The sequence below is a fragment of the Echinops telfairi genome, unplaced genomic scaffold (genome assembly GCF_000313985.2).
Source record: "Echinops telfairi isolate 266 unplaced genomic scaffold, ASM31398v2 ScPeMD7_31;HRSCAF=116, whole genome shotgun sequence".
In the NCBI taxonomy this organism is placed as follows: Eukaryota; Metazoa; Chordata; class Mammalia; order Afrosoricida; family Tenrecidae; genus Echinops; species Echinops telfairi.
The window spans coordinates 27,863,835-27,883,531 of NW_022103928.1; the positions used below are offsets into that span (position 1 = coordinate 27,863,835).

The 19,697-nt window shown below is 51.5% G+C and overlaps 1 protein-coding gene across 1 annotated transcript in view; it reads right to left on the reverse strand.

Annotated features, from left to right (window-relative positions):
• Positions 1-19,697, reverse strand: part of FGD5 (FYVE, RhoGEF and PH domain containing 5) — a 151,419-nt gene that overhangs the window by 21,035 nt on the left and 110,687 nt on the right. Inside the window, exons 6-12 of the mRNA XM_045290132.1 lie at positions 15,793-15,953; positions 14,997-15,153; positions 14,339-14,426; positions 12,524-12,574; positions 11,928-11,986; positions 6,870-6,941; positions 5,792-5,895 (exon numbers count right to left, since the gene is read on the reverse strand). Of these exons, the coding sequence (XP_045146067.1) occupies positions 5,792-5,895; positions 6,870-6,941; positions 11,928-11,986; positions 12,524-12,574; positions 14,339-14,426; positions 14,997-15,153; positions 15,793-15,953 (692 nt within the window). The remainder of the gene's footprint in view (positions 1-5,791; positions 5,896-6,869; positions 6,942-11,927; positions 11,987-12,523; positions 12,575-14,338; positions 14,427-14,996; positions 15,154-15,792; positions 15,954-19,697) is intronic.

Consider the following 19,697-nt stretch of genomic DNA (forward strand, 5'->3'; position numbering starts at 1 on the left):
GCCTGCCCACAGTGGCAGCACCTACCCCACGTCAAACCGCACTGGATTAAAACCTGAGCCCCTCCCTCACAATCCCCCTCCTAGGGATAAATGCTCATACTCACAGAGGGTCTCCTAGAGTGTGAACAGCCACTGTATTTGCAAGAGGCCCAAACTAGCCTCTGCACCTCCCAAAGGTCTGAGAGGTGCAGAGATGACCACACTGGCACACAATGGAATATGACTTCAGAAATCAAAAGGAACAAACTGCAGATAACACAACAGCTCCCTGCTTAGGAATTCCTGCTTAGACCAAAGGAGTCAAGTCTGAGGAACGACTTTACCCTCAACGGCTGTCGATCCCGACCCTGCTCTGTTCCATCTGAACCTCAAAACAGGCCGTGAGAAAGGAGCCAAACACGCAAGCGCACACGCGGCTGGACCGCCTTTATACCATGTGTCAGAACAGACAAGACACTCACGGAAAGTGACAGAAACCAGGCCAGTGGTGGCCCGGGCTGGGTGGGGAGTGCCTGAGAAGGCAGGGACAGGGACCTGTGGCAGGGGGTGAGGGGTGATGGCAGGACCTGAGAGTGGTCTCGATCTCGATCCAGGCTGTAGTTAGAAGATGGCACCTGCTTGTGGAAGCACACGGACACATCCACTTGAGACGGTGTGCTGGCTTGTCTGCATGTTGCTGGCAGCTACGCAGCCATGTCAGACAGCAGCAGGGTCCACCATGTGGGCAGCTTTAGACTAACAACCACTAGGAAGAAGCTTGGTGATCTCTTTTGAAAACCAGCCAATAAAAACTCTATGGGTGACCCCAGAATATTATGGGGCACAGTGCTGGAAGATGAGCCCTCTCAGGTGGAAAGTACACAAAAGCCCAGTGATGGCAGCAGTGGGCAGAGCACCCCTGCCAAGAGGGCGCAGGACTGGGCAGTGGCTCCCCTGCTGTACGTGGTGTCACCAGTGGAAGCGGATGGCAGCTAACAACTCGACAATTAAACTTGGATAAAATATAATTGGGGGGGGGGAGAAGGAAGGGAAGAGCAGGAAGAAGGAGAAATGGAGGGAGGGGAGGAAGTGGGGAAGAAGGGGTGCCCCTTGGGGGAGTCATGGTTGTCACACTGGCCTGCTCACTAGGAGCTTGAGCAATTATGGAACGGACAACTCCAGCTCCTTATCCACGCAGGGGAGACAGGAAGAACAGAATGTAAGGCATACACTACCTTCTGAGGAGTGTTTGTGCTTCGCTCAAAGGAGTGCCATCTGAAGGATGTTGTCATTCTCAGGGAACACCTCAGACTATCGATCCTGACCCTGCTCTGTTCCAGCTGGGTGGCCGAGGACAAGCCCTGTCCCTACCCTGAGCCTCAACACCCTTGCTTGAGAGACAGGGAGCACCACCATCCTTCCCTGGCCCATCCTTCTGGGCACAGCAGCCGACCTAAGCCAGGGCTGTGCGTCTGAAGTGTCTGTCCCAGAGTAAGAACTCAGGATTGGCATGTCCCACCCTTCTTGTGTCCAAATAATGTGCTCAGGGGACAGTTCCCTGGGAGCCCCAGGGTCACAGGCATAGCCTTGGCTCCAGCTGGTCTAGATGCTGACTGGCCAGGTGGCCTCAGCCAGTCCCTTCCTTTCTCCGGGCTGCACACTCCCTACTGGGGTGGGGTGAGACCACAGGGTGGTGAACATTTTCTATACAGGGTTGGAAAGCAAGTATTGTTGGCTTCGTGGGCACAAGCCCACTGTCACCGAGTCAGTTCTAGTTGTCTGAAGCCATGGAGGATGGAGCAGAACTGCTGCCTCTTTCTTCCAGGGAGCAGCTAGTGTGTTTGCACCCCTGGCCCTGCAGTTAGCAGCCCCACTACCACTAGGAAGCAGTCACAGACAATATGCACAACACCTGCGTGTCAGTGGGCCGGAGGAACCTTCAAAGTCGCCCCCCCTACCCCCCGCTGCTCTGCTGGCTCGTAATCACATTGAACACTTATTCTGTGCCAGACACGAATGACCTCAGTGAATTCCCCAGCCATCCTACCGGGCAGGTACTGTCATAGTCACCCCCACTTCACTGAGGGAGAGACTGAGGCACAGCAGTGTCAGGCAATTAGGGGGTAGAGTCAGGGTTACAAATAAGTGAGTGTGCCTCTCCTACGCGTGCGCACACTATGGCCTAATTGGGGGACATTGATCAAAGCTGGTCACAGAGCCTTGCTTATGGGCACCGTCCACCTTTGTAAAGTGGCGGTGTAACTCCCCAGTCCCAGCCTTTTTGTGACCACCCTCTAAGCCCTGCTGCCATGGCAACTGCCACCAGCCCCCTGAGGTTTTATTAGTGGCTCAGGACTGTGTTCCATCCTAATTATGAGCCGGTTGGTAGTCCCTGCATCCCTGCCGTGTGGGCTGTGCTGCCTGCCCCGTTGTGGACACAGGAGGAGGGATTATCTGCGACGGGCTGGGAAGCTACACACAATCACAGGCAGCCACCCATCAGCTCTGGGAAGAGGGGTGTTGTGGAGATGGAAGAGCACCCTCCTTACCACAGCATCACCCAAACCCTGGTGCCTGGGGGTGGGGTTGGGGTAGACAGATGCCCTGACTTTGCCCTACACCTATGGCTGTGTTAGGAAACTGGCACTTTAAAAGGGAGATTCTTCCTCAAGTGTGTCCACTGTGGGGCCTCCTGGTTCCACCGCCTGTCTATGCATCCTTCTCCTCTCCCTCCACCCAGTGTTCATCACGTCTACTACTCTGGGCAAGTCTCCTGCCAAGACGGAGAGGAGGCCCAGGTTCGGGCTAATGAGGGAGAGTGGGGCTCAGTAACAGCAGGAATCGGAGCAAGGAGGCCAGGCTGGGTGAAGGCTGTGCGGGTGCGAGGGGCCATGGGGCCAGGGGAGGGCAGGCTGAGTGAATGTCCGCTGAGGGCCCCTACTAACAGCATATCAGCCTGGCACTCAAACTCAAGGTCCCTGTAAGAGGGGCAGAGACAGGCTGAGCAAGGCCTGGAAGGCGGCCAGATGGGGGGCAGCTGGGAGATGCAGGCGGAGCCTGTGCTGACCCCCCCCCCCTTCACGGAGGCATCCTCCCCTCCCTTGTTTGCCTTGCAGCGAAGGGGGCTGAGGCTGCAGGCAGGGAAGGGGCTTACCAGAGTCTGAGCTAGCACTTGAATCTCATCTGACTCCATGGCCCACGCTCCTCACCCTCATCCTGCATGAGGTCCCCTTTCCTCTTAGGAAAGAAGAGACTCAGGGCCACAGCTGTGGCTTCAACACTCTGTAGGTCTGTACCAGGTCAGAGGGAGGCCCTGTGGCCCATGGGCAGCTGTAAGAGGGAAAGGGGTGTTATAATCACTAAGTGGCTTCTGTGTGCCAGACACACATGGCCTGTCTCTCGCTCAATCCCCCCAATCATCGGTATCCCCGCCTTCCCTGATGGGGTGCGTGAGGCTCAGGCAAGTTTGTGATGATCTGAAACAGTGGTTCTCAACCTTCCTAATGCCTCGACCCTTTAATACAGTTCCTTGTGTTGTGGTGACCCCCAACCGTAAAATTATTTTCGTTGCTACTTCATAACTGAAATTTTGCTACTGTTATGAATTGAGCAACCCCTGTGAAAGGGTTGTTCGACCCCCAAAAGGGTTGCGACCCACAGGTTGAGAACTGCTGATCTGAAAGTTACTGAAGGCGAAGTGATCAGGTCAGGGTCAGTACCACATCCAGAAATCCACACTCCCTGCCAAGGAGTTGATTCAGACTCAGAGAGGCCTTCTACAGGGTTTCTGAGGCTCGCCTTTTAAATCAGGGGCCCTGTGGTTAAGCAGCCCGATACTTACCCCACAGGGCCACCATGGAGGGAGCCTTGTACATAATCGATTCCACTTCACAGTGACCCTATCCAAGGAATCTGAGACTGTCAATCTTGACAGGGGTGGACAGTGTCCTCTTTCTCCCTTGGAGCAACTGGTGAATTCGAATGGCCAACCTTGTGGTTGTCTAGTGCTTAACTGACAACACAAGTCAGGGCTCCTCATTCCCACACAGACAGTCCTAAATACAGAGAAACAGCTTTCCCTTCCATAGACTCATCTAACATGGAGCAAAGGAGCCCTGGGGGCATTAGGCCAACCTTAAGGTCAGTGGTTTGAACTCATCAGATGCATCGAAGGAGAGAGCTGAGGTTTTCTACTCTCATAAAGAGTTACAATCTCAGAAACCTACAGGGCAATTCTCCCCTTGCACAGCAGGTGCCCTGATAGCTGTATAGACTTGGTCTCTGCCCTGTTGTGGATCTCGGAGCCCAGTGGGGAAAGCCATTCATTGCTCCATGTTAAAAAGGTGCCACGTTGTCGACGCTGCCTCACAGCGCCCCATGTGTGTCAGAGTAGAACTGTGCTCCACAGTAGGGTTTTCGGTAGCTCGGTTTTCAGAAGTCGATCTCCAGGACTCTCCTTTGAGGCTCCTCTTGATGGATTCCAATCTTTTGGTAGTAGCCAACCGTGTTAAAGGTTGCCCCTATCCAGGGTCTCCTGCTCCATGCTCTAAACACAAAACACTCACTGCCACGGATTCAATTCCAACTCAGCCAAAGAGTAGTCTTGTCCCGTGCACTCCTGAGATGGTGACTGTTGATGAGGGTCTGGGAACCTCACTACACCGGTGTAGCCTCCACTGGCAGGCGTGCGGTGCTTGCCCTTGAGGTGGTTAGGGACTTGAAATGTGTCTCCTGCGTGGCAGGTGGTTAGGGAATTAAACTGTGTCTCTTGTGTGTAAAGTGAGAGTTCTACTACGGAACCCCACCGTGCCCTAGCAGTGGTCTTGGTCTGTCCCAGACACGTCTCGATCCACGTCGGCTGCTGATGGTGCTTCTTTTTATTCCTTGACTCTCCTTGGTCCTCTTTGCTCACAGGGCTCCCTGCGATCCTCCCCATAGCATCCTTAAAACTTTGTATTTTTAACAATGTTTCATTGTTTCTCTCTCCCAGTAGACAACCTTAACAATCTGTTTCATTGTTTCTCTCTCCCAGTAGACAACCAGGGCTGAGAGTAGGGAATGTGACTTCCATCTCTGTTTCCAGTACCCGGCACACAGGGGTGCCCCGCATTTAGCTGAACCCGAAGAGTTCTGAAACCCACACTCAGCCTACTGACAATTACTGTACCCCTAGTTCTCACGGGCAGCTTCCAGCAGATGCAGAGCCTGAGGCGGATATTACAGGCTGTCACTACTGACAAGTAACTAAGAAAGGCAGCCACACGTGAGGAGTGAAGAGAAAAATGATATTCAGCAGAGAGAAGAATTTATAAACACAGCAACGTGGGGCCATGGGCTTGAGGCATCAGCGGTCACTGAGACTGAGCATGGGTTCACAGTCAGTCCCTGATATTCAAGGTGCTGCCTGAAAACCACCAACAATGTCAGACAGCACTCAGTCGCCTGCGAAGGGGAGAGTGCTGGACCGAGGTGGTCATTTGGGCTTTCCTTCTGAGGCTGGACCAACAACCTGTTAGGGACGGGGCCAAATGGACTTCTCCTCTCTGGGCCTTGTTTTCCCACCCATTGAGTGGTTCCTGGTTTTCGGTTGTCGAGGGCAGAGAAATAAGGTAAATAAGTCTTAGCCAAATTCCACTCAAAATCATTCAGAGAGCAAATGAATGTTGCTTTGTGGTTTCCAAGGGTTCGTTTCTTGGTCTTCTGGAAAGTTTCGCGGTGCTGAATGGTGCTCACTGATGATTCCCCTTTGCTCTAGTCTTCCTCCTTCCAGTGAGCCTGAGGGCTGGCCCCAGAAAGGGTCACAGAACTTGACAGCCCCGGGACATGGCGTGAAAGCCAGGTACTTACCAGAAACAGGTGCCGGGGGCGTCTGCTTTTCCCCGTCACTTTCATCAGCGTCCCTTCCTTCAGAAACTCCTGTGGGGAGAGAAGCAGGGCTCAGTGCCAAGGCTGATTCCCTGAGCCTTCCCAAGGAAGTGGGGCGGGCAGCATTTCTTCCTTGCTGCCAGACACAGGGAAGGGAGGCCCTCCAGTGGAGAACTGAAATGATGCTGTTCCCCAAGGTATTAGAGACCATCTGGGGGGCGAATGCCCAGCTCAGGAGAGCTGCTCGGTGTGCTCGAGAGCAGTAGCTGAAGAGTGAGGCATCTGGGCCTTCCAGGAGCACTGGGCCACATCCTGTACCAAGCCTCGGACGCTCTTCTGGGTGGTCCGAACAATAACTCCCTCCCTGGTTCGTCACCATGTAGAGGTTTGTTAAAACAGCTGAAAGCCTGGGAAAAGTGGCTGCACATCCTCTAATTCTGGAGGATATATAAAACAAACCAACCAAGCCAAACCCACTGCTATTAGTTTGATTTCAATTCACAGGGGATGCTATATATTGAATGAACTAATAGATAACCCAGGTCAGAATGTCTGCGGCCAGCGAAGTCCAGGCTAATGTTGAGTAAATCTGAGCTCTACCTTTCATCTCGGGTCCTTCATGGGCTACAGCAGGTAATGGGCACATTTTGGACTATTTATGGAGGTAAGTTTTATCTTTTCTCCTTGCAGCTTAAAAGGGTAAATTTCTTTTGAAGAATGTTCTTTTGTCATGTGCTTTGTTGGGGGCTCTTGAGAGAGAGTTTTCCTGATTCCCCAGTAACTCCTGCGAGCACTGACCCCAACAGGAATGCCCAGAGAGCAGACGTATGTGTGGAAAACGCCAGCAGGGCAGCCCATGTGTCTGGGTGAGCCCAGCAGTGCGGTCACCCCTCCCACCCTCTGCAGGGAAACAGTACCTGCAGCCAGGCCTGTCTGGGGCCAGCCCAGCTGAACAATGGAGCTTATCAGAGCCTCACCCGGTTACCAGCCTGCCGCCCTCTGCCCACAGAGGTGGTGGCACTCACCCTTCCTGGCTGGAGGAGATCCCCTTGGCCACGGACACTGTGCTCAATGTGGACCAGTTTCTGCAGGTTTTCCTGCAGGCAGGAGAAGGGGAGATGATCAGGCCAAGAGGTCCTACCTGTACTGTAAAGGGTAACTTTGCTTCTATTTCAGAGGAAGGAAATAAAGCCCAGAAAAGTCATCCCCAAATCCCACCTCCTGTCAGGAGCTCTGGGCTGTCCACAATCAGACCTGTCCTGGCACCACTGCCTTTCTGTGTGCCATGGAGGGGTCAATTGGCCTCTCTCCCTTGTTTGTCTCTGGGCCCCTGACCCTACTTCATGTCTGTGTCCCTCATAAGGCCTGGAGCTTCAGACTTTACTACCAGAGCCAACAGATGCCCGAGGTCAGCCTGTCTGCGGGCTTCCAAGAGAGGGAGCAAACGACACAATGTACCGCCCCCGAGAAGCCGGGTCTGTGCCTCTTGGGGCCCCACGGTTAGAAATGTTAGAAATGTACGTGTGCCGGGAAACGCTGTGCTGGTCCACTGTTGGCTTATGTGCAGTATGTAACATGGTAGCCTTTCCTCTCTTAGAAAGCACACAGTGTGCGCACGGCAGCACCCCTCCATCTCCTCTCTGCACATCTCTTCTCTAGAACACCAATAGCAACTATCAATGCCAGGAAGACCCACTGTGTGCCAAGTGCTCTGCTACAAACTGATGTGCTTTGTAAGACCCCGTGGGACAGGCACCCCTTGAGCCTTCCTCAGGGTCTGGGTGCTCACATCAGCTAGAAAGATAAGATTGGGTGTGGAGAAGTCACCTTGAAAAACATCTTTTATGTTGTCCAGGGTTTTGAGCTTAAAATCGTACACATTCCAACATATCTAATAGGTTTGCTTCTGCTTATGATGCACAGAGCTGCAAGAGAACACTGCTCCCATGTTAGCAATGAGAAAAAGGCAGATACTCTACAAAAGCATAATTTTGCTTAAGCCAATCGCAGAGCTGAGGTTACTGGGCAACCAAATGAACTGAATGTCAGTAAATGACAAGTCTCTCCAAAAAGACCCCAGGATAGGACTGTCGCCCCTTTGGTGACACCCAGGAGGAAGAGGTGGCTGGCATAATAGAAAGGGAGAAGAAAGCAGCTGAAATGTTAATGAATTCAGAAAGGTCAAGTGTGGGCTAGCGTGATGGCTTAGAACACCAGGGAGTGCGGGCAAGAGAGACATCACATCTGTCCTCATTTGCAAGCTTTTTTCTGAGAGTCTTCACCTGCTGCTCCCAAGGATGACTGGGGGCAGGGAAGGAGGCCAGTGAGAGCCCCCTTTGGTGAGGTAGGCATGTGGGTTGTGGCTGAATGGCTGGCACAGGACCTCACGCCCTTTCCCACAGCCCTCTTTCATACAAAGCAAAACACCATCAGTCACTGGGGAGGGTCAGGAAATATGCCCACCCCCAGAACCTCGGCAAAGATTTCAAGCCTCTGGAGAAAAGGTAGAAGGAAAAGTGATTTGTTCATATAGGTGAGAGGAAATCCCGTTGGCCCAGAACGAAACAGGTCAGTTACTGCTGGGGGAGGGGCAGACATGATCCAAGACAAGGCTCCTTTTGGCTGCCATGGAGGGGTGGGGCCTGAAAGCTGAGAAAACCTGGCTCACTGGCCCTGCTTAAGATTAAGGCTTGTCCGTGAGAACTGAGAAATCTCCCTGGCGCCGGGCACAAGCTGAGCACTGATAACATGACATAGTCGTCTATCTCTGAGAGGGGTGGCAACATGGAAGAGACCCCTTCTATGGTACAGAGACTGTTAAGAGCGGAGGATGGAGCAGGAACATTAAAGAAACTCCCTGCACCAGCCACCTGCTGCCATCGAGTTGATTTGAACTCATATCAAATTGGTTTTCTGAGACTGTAAATCTTGACTGGGGCAGACAGTCTCTTCTTTCTCCCACAGAGTGGCTGGTGGGTTTGAACTGCTGACCTTGTGGTTAGCAGCCTGGTGCCTGAACCCAAAGCACCACAGTAGTTCCCTGCTAGAGGAACATGGCATCTGTGGTACATGGAAGGCAAGAGCAAAACCCAAACCTGGTTAAACTCCTGATTAGATAGACTCAAGCCCCCATACTAATGCGAACCATTTCTAGTATAAGTGCTAGTTATCAGTCTCTACAGTCCTTTGGCAACAACCTGTACAGAAAATAAAAAATCCTCACACCTGGACCAATAATGATAAATAGAAAAAAGATTGAAGTTACGTATTTCATTTTGCTTGGATACACAATTAGTGCTCATGGAATCAACAGTCAAGAAAACAAAGGACACGTTGCATTGGGTAAATCTACTGTAGAAGACCTCTTCTAAATGTTGAGGCCAAGGATGTCACTTTGAGGACTAAGGTGTACCTGACCCAAACCACGGTGCTTTCAATCACCTCCTATACATGTAAAAGGTGGACACTGAATAAGGAAGACAGAAGAAAAACCGGTGCATCTGAATATGGTGCTGGCAAAGAATATTCACAGAAGAACAAACAGATCAATCTTGGAAGAAGTACAGCCATAATGCTCCTTGGAGGCAACGATGGTGAGACGCTTGTCTCATGTACTCTGGCGATGTTATCAGGAGGGACTAGTCCCTAGAGAGTCATCATGCATGGTAAAGTGGAGGGGCAGCAAGAAAGAGGAAGACCCGTGATGCGAAAGATTGACACAGTGTCTTCAACAAGGGGCTCAAACATAAGAACAATTGTGAGGATGGTGCAGGGCTCAGGGTGTCTTATTCTGTGTGCACAGGGACTCTGTGGGCCAGAAGTGACTTGACAGCATGCACCTAACAGCAACAGTTCTACTTAACAATGTCCAGCACTCACACACTCGATCTTAGCCCAGAGGCCCCGAGAAGCGATGATGTCTAGCACTCCATAGAAACAACTTACAGGAACAAAAACAGCAAAACAAAAAACCCAGCAACAAATAAAAACCTCCACCAAAATCCAACAGCAACAACAACAAACTTATTGTCAAGAGACAAAATATTCATCAAATAAAGATGGAAAGATGTTGGAATCTTCAGGTAGGGGCTTCAGAATAAGGAGGAGAAACATTTGAAAGAATATAGTAGAAAAAGTGAACAGTATATATAAACAGGTGGAAAATGTCAAAAAAGCGGGGAACTATAAAAAATAAAGTCAAGTGGAAATGTTATAAATAAAAAATATGTCAGAAATGAATTCTGCTGACAGGTTTAACAGCAATCTGAACACAGCAGAGGAAAGAATCAATATACTTGAAGATAAGTCAGTAGAGATTATTATCCAAACCAAGACACAAAGAGTAAGGGGGAAAAGAATAGAGCATCCAAGAGCAATGGGATAATAAGAAATAATCTGACATAGGTGTAATTGGAATCCCAGAACAAAAAGAAAAGAACGAAGCATGATAAACAGATGAGGAGATGACTGGGAATTTCCAAAATTAACAAAGGAATTTTGAAAATCAATGGAGACAAACACTGTTCTCTCCACTCACAAAAACAAAACAAGCAAAAAACCACACCCACGCCACACACTTAGGTGCATTAAAACCAAAGTACTGGAAATCAAATATAAAGAGAGGATCTTAAAGGCAGCCAGAAAAGGTCAGATTTCACAAAGAAAGAGAAAAAGAAAAGCTAAGCAGGCTTATCAGAAACTATTCAAGCCAGGAGTCAATGGAATAGCATCTATAACGTTCTGAAATAAAAATAATTGTGACCTGAGATTTTTATATCCAGGATAAAGTATCTTTCAATAATGAAGATAAGAAGATTCAATATTTTCAAATATCAGTTCTCAATATGATCTGCAGATCCACTGCAATACAATCAAAATCCCAGCAAGTTATTCTATAGATCTTGACACACCGAGTCTGAAGTTTACATGGAGGGGCAAATGATCCGGAACAGCCAACACAATACTGAAAAACAAAGTTGGAGGCTGGACAATACTTAACTTCAATAGTCACTATAAAGGTGCAGTGATCAAGGCAGCATGGTACTGATGAAAGAACAAACAGATCAATGGGAGGGATCAGTCACAGAATTATATCCCCACAAACATAGTCAATTGTCTTGGACAAAAGAACCAAGACAATCCATGGGGAAAGGATAGTCTTTTAAACAAACAGTGATGGAGTAACTAGGCATGTAAAACATGCATCTAGACCTCGAGTTCATATCCCTTTCATAAACATTATCTCAAAACAGATCGCAGACCTGAATATTAAATGCAAAGTGATACACTGGAAAGTGTATCATAGGAGAGTAGTTAGGCACTGAATTTTCAAAAAGAACAATCTCTAAAAGATTGATACGTTGGAATTCATTAAAATAAAAAACACCTTTTCTGAGAAAGACACTGCAGAACATGACAAGACGAGGGACTAATCAAATTGCTCAGGATTCTTCGGGGCTTAGAGAAAGGGAAACAGTGCCTTCAAAAGCTAAACCAGTAGCTTCACATTTTAATATATTTAATAAAGGGCTTAAAAACATTGATAGTACTTTTGGACCTGGAGTTGGCATGTGGAATAAAGCTTGCCATCCTTGGTGGACACCTTGGTGGACCCTACGGCCTGACACACTGTCAGAATTAGGCATGCTTCGAGAGGCCACAGACCGCAGTGAAGCGCAAACTTCTATGGTGTTACATTTTCCTGTGGTGCTTGTTGAAAATGCTTACCCCTAGACTCCATCCCCAGAGATTCTGACTGGACAGTCTGGAAGTGTCTTTCTAGGAATCTGAAGGGTACAAGGCACTCCAGGGGCCAGTGCAGGTGGTCTCAGACCTATCTGGGCAGCACTTAGGGAGTCAGTACCAGCCGGTAGCCACCCTCATTATTTAAATGGTGAACCTGAGACCCAGGAAAGGACACTCCACACCAGAAAGCACACAACAGATGTCATGCCAGAACCCATGGCTCTTTGCAAGGTCTTAGGAGCCCCAAGAAGTTGGGTACCCCAAGGCAGACCCAGGGCTAGGTGTAAGGAGGGCCCTGGAACTGGCACCGGAAAGAGGTGCGAATCGGCATGACCTACCCCTTGCTCCATGTTGTCGTTGACGCAGCCTGTGACTTTGGAGATGAGGGCCAGTGCACCTGCAGAGGGAAGCAGAGCAGACAGCCAGGCTGTGTAAGGAAGGCCAGCCCAGCGTCACCATCCTTGCCTCTTCCCTGCCTGTTCCTCCGCAGCCCTCTCCGACACTGCTGTGGCTGCAGGACCTTGTACGCGATGGCCAGCTTCCCCGTGGAAGGTCAGGTCACTGTCTAGGCCACGCTGCACTCCCGCTCTCCTGAATGCACACTGAATATGTTAAGAGGGGAACTTCCCCAACAAGTAGGTCCTCCAGGAATAGCCACAGAATTGGGAAGCGATAAGGAGTCGGAGTGTGCTTTTCAGAACTGGAAACACCTCCTACCACTGAGTGGGGTCACCTCTTTCTCCGTGTCTTACTGGACATCAGCCAGAGACTTCTCGTGGTACACGTGAAGAGAGAATCTCCTCCAAAGACCTGGGGACTCGTCTCCAGAATACACCCAGCCTGTCTGGGCCTGAGAACTGGTCTAGGGGCAGAGGTGGGGAGACGGTCCGTAATTAGGAAGGGTTCCTCTTCCTCCAGTCCATGCCTAACTTACCTTGAGTGTTCTCGTACTCAGCTGAGTCCGGGCAGAGGTTATTTAAATAGTCTGTAGGTAGAACAAGAGCCAGGAATTAGCTATGCCCTCACGAGTCCCTCTTGTCCACCCCTTCTCATTCTGGAGATGGAAGTTCCAAAAGAAGGAGTCGTCCACTGCCCCACTCCTGTCAGCCCTATCACACTGCACACTAGCATCGTACCAGGCTGGCCCCCAGGACCAGCAGGGTCGCTGCCTTCTCTGCTAGTCATTTGTGAGCTCAACAAATGCCTACTGAGTGCCTGCACGTGTGCTATTGCCTGTAGGACATCAGCCTCCTGGAAAACACACTATTGGGGAGACAGACACGGTAATCCACACAGGAGCGTGTGGATGGCTAAGCTGGAGCACACTTTGAGCTACCAGGCCTTACACGGTCTGACCCTTTCCAAATATCACCTTGCTGCTTCCATCCCAGTCACAGGGCATTCTTGCTATTCCTTGGGCATGCCCCATTTGCTCTTACCCCAGGACCTTTGCACTTGCCATTCTCTCTGTCTGGCCCTCCCTTCTTTCAGTTCTCCCTATGGCCCACACCCTCCTTCCCTGTATTCTCTTTTCAGTGTCGCCCCCCTCAAAGGTCTTCCCCGATCACTGTTGACTACAGCAACCCTGCTCCTATCTTCTCCGCCACCTTAACTGGCTTACTTTTCTTCAAGATTTCTTATTTACTGCCCTTTTTGTTTCCTTATTCATTGGTCTGTTTCCTCCACTAGAATACAAGCTCTGGAATGAAGCCCGGTGCACAGTAGGTGTTCAGTAAGTCTTTGTCAAATTAGAGAAATGGATTGTTTGTCCCCTTGCTTTAGTGCAGCGCTTCTCAACCTGTGGGTCGTGACCCCTTTGGTGGTCGAATGTCCCTTTCACAGGGGTCGCCCAATTCATAACAGTAGCAAAATGACAGTGATGAAGTAGCCATGGAAATAATGTTATGGTTGGGGGAGTCACCACCACACGAGGAACTGTATGAAAGGGTCGCGGTGTTAGGGAGGTGGAGGACCACTGCTCTCGGGTGTTGACCTGGCATTGCATGCTCGTGCCGGTGTGTGCCGCTCGTCTCCCCTGCACAAGTGTCAGTTCTATCCTTTGGGAGCCCACTGGGCAAGAGGGCCAATAGCTCAGGACAGAGGTCTAGGTGTTTTGGCGGGTGGACTTCTTGAAGAGGGGAAGATTCCCCCACTGGGGAGAGTTCGTGGTGAGGGAAGGAAAATGGTGCTAGGATTGAGCCCTAGGGTGTGGATTTTCGGGACACCCTGACAAGGAAGGGGAGGAAGAAAGGCCATCAACGGAGAAGGAAGAGCCGCCTGGGAGGCTGGAGAACGTCCCGAGTGAGTGCTTTCAAGCAGCCTTGGAGGGCAGGGCTGCAGGCAGCAGCAGTGGTCGGTGCTAACGCTGCACATTCAGAGATTCAGCAAGCCCAGGACTCCCCTGTCCACTGGATTTGGCAGCAAAGAGGGCTTTGGTGACTTTGACAAGAGTGATTGCAGTGAAATGAGACACCTGCTGAGGCAGGGGGGGGTGCAGAAAAGGGAGGTCGAGGCTGGGCAAGGCTGACAGTACAGAGTCGGTCACCACTGCCGTGGGGATTTCCATGTTGGCTGACCTGGAAGGGAAGTTAGAGGCAGCACGGAGTGCCTCGGGAAGGCCACCTTCCCCTCCCCACTAGCCTGTGTCACGGAGATCACCATCACACACCTTTCATCTCCACCGCCTCCTCGGTGGCCCCCTCCCCCTGCCCCTCTGTGGAGCATGCCCTCCTGCACCTGCAGGGCTCACCTGTGAGGAGCACTTGGTACTGGAAGAGGCGCTGGACCACTCTCAGCAGCCGGTGCTTCACGCTCTGGTCGTGGTCTTGCAGACTCTGCTGCTCTCAGAGAGGGGAAGGAAGCCCCAACAGAGTCCCGTCTTAGGCCCCAGGCTCAGGGGATTCCCCTCCACCGTTCCCTTATGTCTTCCTGGTTAACCTTAGCTTCTCCCCACCTTCAAGTCTAGGTCCCCACACCCCAGCCCCTCACCCCTAGAGAGCCCCCTCAGATCAGCCACGGCACAACATGACCACGAATTTCTTCAGGCTCACAGCTGGTGCCAGTACCCCTCCCTGCAGGTCCTGGCTTCACTCTGAGGTTTAGCAAGAGAGCAAAGCCCCAGAGAGTGGGTGCTAGCGTATGGGACCCTCGGTTGACTTGTGCTTCTCTTCTGAGACAGAAGAACTGCCAGAAAGACTCTCAGTGGCTGAGGTCACCGAGCTGTCATGCATAGCCCAGCAGAGGATGTCCTTGTCCTGGTTCCCTTTTTCCCTCCTAATACGGGTGACTCTCCAACCCCACGGCCGTGGTCCGGCTGGCTGCTCTGCCCGTGTGTGTTAAGCCCTTCAGTGCCCACTGCCCCTCTTACGCCCAATGGGTAGGGTCTCTCAGAGAAGTGGGGGACCCACCTCGAATACTCGAACAGCAACTGCCAGCCGTGGAGAGTGGAGGCAGTTCTCACTGAGCAGACCCAGGAACCTGTCGAACTGCAGGATGTGAGTCGCGTGGGCCTCAAACTCCAGCTCCCGTGCCAGGAAGATGTCAGCCACTTTCTGCTGGCCCTCCCTGCCGGGGAGGGGACAGAGTACTCAACCTGGGAGTCCACTCAACACAGCAGCTGGAGAGACGGTGCAAACCTCAGCTCTACCTTTCCAGTGTGTTTTCCACAGTGGGCGAATGACATAGCACTTTTCTGTCTGGTTTTCCCATCAGTAAAACGGAGACACGTCACGTACCAAAAACAACCCCCAAACCTACTGCCACTGAGTCGATTCCAACTCACAGTGACCCTAGATAGGATTTCTGAGGTTGTACATCTTTACGGGTACAATAACCTCATCTTTCTTTTCGAGAGGTTGGTGGGTTTGAACTGCCAACCTTGAGGTTGACAGGGCCACGCTTTTACCAGCCTGTCTGCCTCACAACAGGAGTCCCTAGGGAGTGCGAATAGTCAGCAGACTTGCTCCTAATGAAAAAGTTGTAAGTTTGAGTCCATCCAGAGGCATCTCGGAAGAAATGCCTGGAGATCTGCTGCAGGGAAGTCCGTCCCCTAAACCCGCTGGAGCACAGCTCTGCTCTGATACGGCGGGGTCACCAGGAGTTGGAGCCCAGTTCATGGGCAGTGGTGGCTCCTTGGCTTTCTGCCCTCCAGGACAACAGGACTGGGGTGGGGGTAGGGTGGGTGGGTATCGGGGATATGCTCACCAGTGCTCTAGCCTCTGCTCTAGCTCCTCCAGCATCCCTCGGTGAAGGTCGTGGATAGCTGGGAGGAGGCTCAGGCCCAGCCTCAGCGCCTCTCTGGATAATGGGTCCCTGCCCTCTTGGTCCATTTCATCCAAGGTCCTCACGACAGCGCCATGGAAATCCTGAAACCCCCAGAGGCCTTATTACGCAAAGGTTGAGAGGCCTGAGCACAAGACAGCCCTCGGCTGGGAGTCAGGCAGGTCCCACAGGCACTCTGGCACCCTGGCCTCCACAAAGCCAAGGAGCCTTGCGACTTGCAAAGCCAGTGTTTCTGGGCCTACCCTTTCTTGTCCGTAAGACAGGATGACGACCGGCACTTTGTGATCATAAGAGGTTGACTTAACCGATGATCAAACAGGATGGCATGCACGGCCACCAGCTGTCTGTCATCGGTGTGTACTATGATGCTGAGAAGCAAGCCTGGGACCAAAGGCCTAGTGAGCTACCTGTGAAGACCAAGCGAAGGACACGCTGAGGATCTCGGCAGTCCCATCTACAAATGACTGTGGCATGGCGCAGGCATCGAAGCGTGTGGGAAAACGGAATGGAAAGGCCAGGGCTTTTTTCCATGAGCTTTTTGAAGCGTCTTCGTGGTGACTCAATAACCACAACACAAGAGCCCCCACCACTGTTCTTAGCACACATCTGGGCTTTTGAAAGCGCACGCGCTCCCTCCTTCCAGGAGCATGGGGGAACACTCTTCCTTTACAAGGTGGATGAGAACAGGGCGGTGTGCTGTCTTCGCCTGGCTTTTTAATGATCTATCTTTGAAGATATTCATACAAAGTGTGTTTCAGAACAGCGGCTACAGCACACACAGTTCATCCACTCGGCGGGGCACTGAGCGGTCGCGAAAAACTACAAAGGTGGTGCTAGGTAAGAATGCTCCTGGGTGGAGCTGGGAAGAATGCTGTCAAGACGGCATGCAGAACGGCTTGCACGCACTTGTGAATGCAACTGATCGAAGGAAAAGGCTGGGAGGAAGCCACAAAACACACACCATGGCCATAACAAGGCTATGGAATCAGCAACGTTTTTTTCCCTTCTGGAACCTGTTTCCTAAAATTGACTGGCATAATTATGTTGCTTTTAAAATTAAAATAGATTTAACATATACTAAAAATCATAAAGAAGGCACTATTTCTTCCAGAGGCAGTGGATGGCTCAGTGGTAGAATGCTCATGGTACGTGCAGGAGAGCCAAGTTCAATTCCCAGGCAAGCTACCTCAGGGAGCCGCCACCACCCATCTGCCAGGGGAGGTTGGTGTGCTGCTGGAAGATACTGAACTAGGCGTCGATGGAGTCTCCAGACTAAGGTAGACTAGAAAGAAAAGCCTGGTGAAAACCAACCCTTGAAAACTCCATGCATCACAATGGAACACTGTCTGAGTCACAAGCAACCGTGGGGATGGTGCAGGACTGGGCCGCGCTTTGTTCTGTTGGGCTTGATCTCTAGGTATTGGGGCCTACAACAACACTTCTCCCCATAAAAACAAGAGCAACTTTTATTTTGAAGCATACTTGTGCTTGCATTGACGCCGAGCTTCTATGGTTTTAAATACACAAGGGTTCCTGAAAGCACCTTGAATGGCAGATCAGGATGATCTCAGGGCCATGGAGGAAATCAGCCTTATACATTCTACATCACCCTGTCTCATTTGATTGCCTCCTGCAATGGGCAGGTCACTACTAGATCTGAAAAACCACGGCCATTGAGTCGAGTCTGTAAAACAAAGCAGAACTGCCCCCTCTGGGTTTCTGAGATTTTAAACCTTTCTGAGAGCAGACGACCTCATGTTTCTCCTGTGGAGATAGTATGTTCCATTGTTCCACTGTGAAATCCACAGATTTCACGGCTGAACGTCGGAAGTGCCCGAGAAGATGAGCAACCCCCTCCCGGAAGCCCTTCTGGTCCCTTCTCCCTGTGAAGGGGAGGAGAGAGGCCAAGGTGATGGGTGAAGCGCGGAGAAACAGCCAGGAGGTGGCGTAGGGGGAGAGGGGAAGAGGAGGAGAGAAACAAGGAAGGAAGGGACAAAAGAGGGAGGAAGGGACAGAAGCTAAGTGAAGGGGACTGAGGGAGAAAATGAGACTGAAGGATAGAGGTGGAGACTGAGACTTCTGCAGAGGCTGCCTGTGCTACCAGGCAGGCACAGCAGATGTGGAGGTGACAAAGGTCTCTGCTTCTGGAATGCCTCATCCTGTCCCCTGCTGACCTCTGCTGCAGAGACCTTCTCTGCTGGGAACTGGAAGTAGGCCAGGGGGGCATCTGGAAGTGTTAGGTAGGAAGAGGCAGGGGCAGCGGGGTTGTCCCTCTCCATGCCTGAAGCCCACCCCCGCCTTACAGGAGGTTGCTGCAGAGAATCAGGCGAGCCCTTAGTCTTAGCCAGCCATGAAGACTACTGGACATGCGCCAGTTCTAGCCCGAGCCAGGTGGGCTGCACACCTGGCGGTCCAACTAGGCCCAGGTGGGCTTAATTCAGTCAATGGGGTCAACCAAGACCTTCGACCACGCCTCCCAGCCAGAAGTCTCAACTCCCCCAACCTCGAGACCCTCGGCCCTTCTTCTTTGCCCTCCGGCTGCTGTTCTGTGCCCGCTTGGCCCTGTCACCATCTCTCTGGCCCCAGGCTACCACATGTGGGTGGGCAGTCCCACAAGGTCGTGTGCATTCAGTGACTCTAACACCTGAAACTTCTTCCGCCCTTTATAAAAACCCACATTGATCACAAACCAGGTTCCAGCGAGAATTCTTTCTCATGTGAAGCCAAGCACCAAGGTATTTTCTACCCGAGAAACCTAATAGGAGGGCAGCCCCACCCTGGTCTGCAGTCCCAAGAAGGGAGAATGAGCTCGGGGCACTTGAGCCCTTAGCCGGCCAGGCCCCCTGCAATCAGCACGTGTCAGAGACTCAGCTCTCGGGCCGAGTCCTGCACTAATGCATAGATTCTCTGGGCTCTGGACAGGTGCCCTAGTGGAGTCCAGTGGCTTGGGCAATCATTAGAAATAGTCCTCTCACAGAAGGGAGTTAGCAAAGCCTGTTGTCGGAAAGTATATTTTAGAAGGGTGGAGAAAGGGTGAGTTACCAGTTAGAATGCATGCAGTGAGCAGCTGTGGGAGAGAAGTTTGACTTCTTTTGTTTGTTTCTTTATTTACTTTGAATACAAAGTAATTGATTACAACACAGCTCTGGCAAAAACCTATGCAGAAGCACCTGCTCCTGACTCCCTGCCTCAGGGCCCTGCTCGTGCCCTGGAAGGTGGGCACTGGCTCTCCTGAGCTGCCTCCCTCTCTAGCTGCTGACGTGCTCCAGCAGGGCCTTCTGCTCTGCCCTGTTTCGGGCACTAGTTAGTGGCTGCTGTCTTGCTCGGCTCCATTTATTTTTTTCCAGTTCTTACCTTTTCCAGCTTCTTATCCAGTTTCTCCAGGAGTGCTGGTCTGCGAATCCACAGGGTTGGCAGTTCAAAACCAGCAGAAGGAGAAAGACTGGGCTTTCTACTCCCATCAACAGTTAGTCTCAGAAACCCACAGGGGGGTGTTGGCATCAACTGAATGGGAGTGAGTGATCCACTTTCTTCACCTTTATTTTCCTGCTACTACCTTCTCTCCAGGGATAAGGTTGGGGGCGAGCAGAGTCATGAAGGGCATGTGAAGTCAGCAGGCGACTTGGGGATGGGGAGGAGGCTGTGCTCAGGCAGACTCCACTGTGGTTATCTGAGGGGGCTTCCTCCTCCTTTTTGCACTGAAGGATCACTGTAACGTAAGCAAGATGTGCCTTCTTGCCCCCCTCAGAGATGTCTGCTTCACCGTCAAGCTTCATTGTCTGGAGAGGAGGCCAGGGCCCTGGGGACTTGGGAAGAGGATGCAGGAT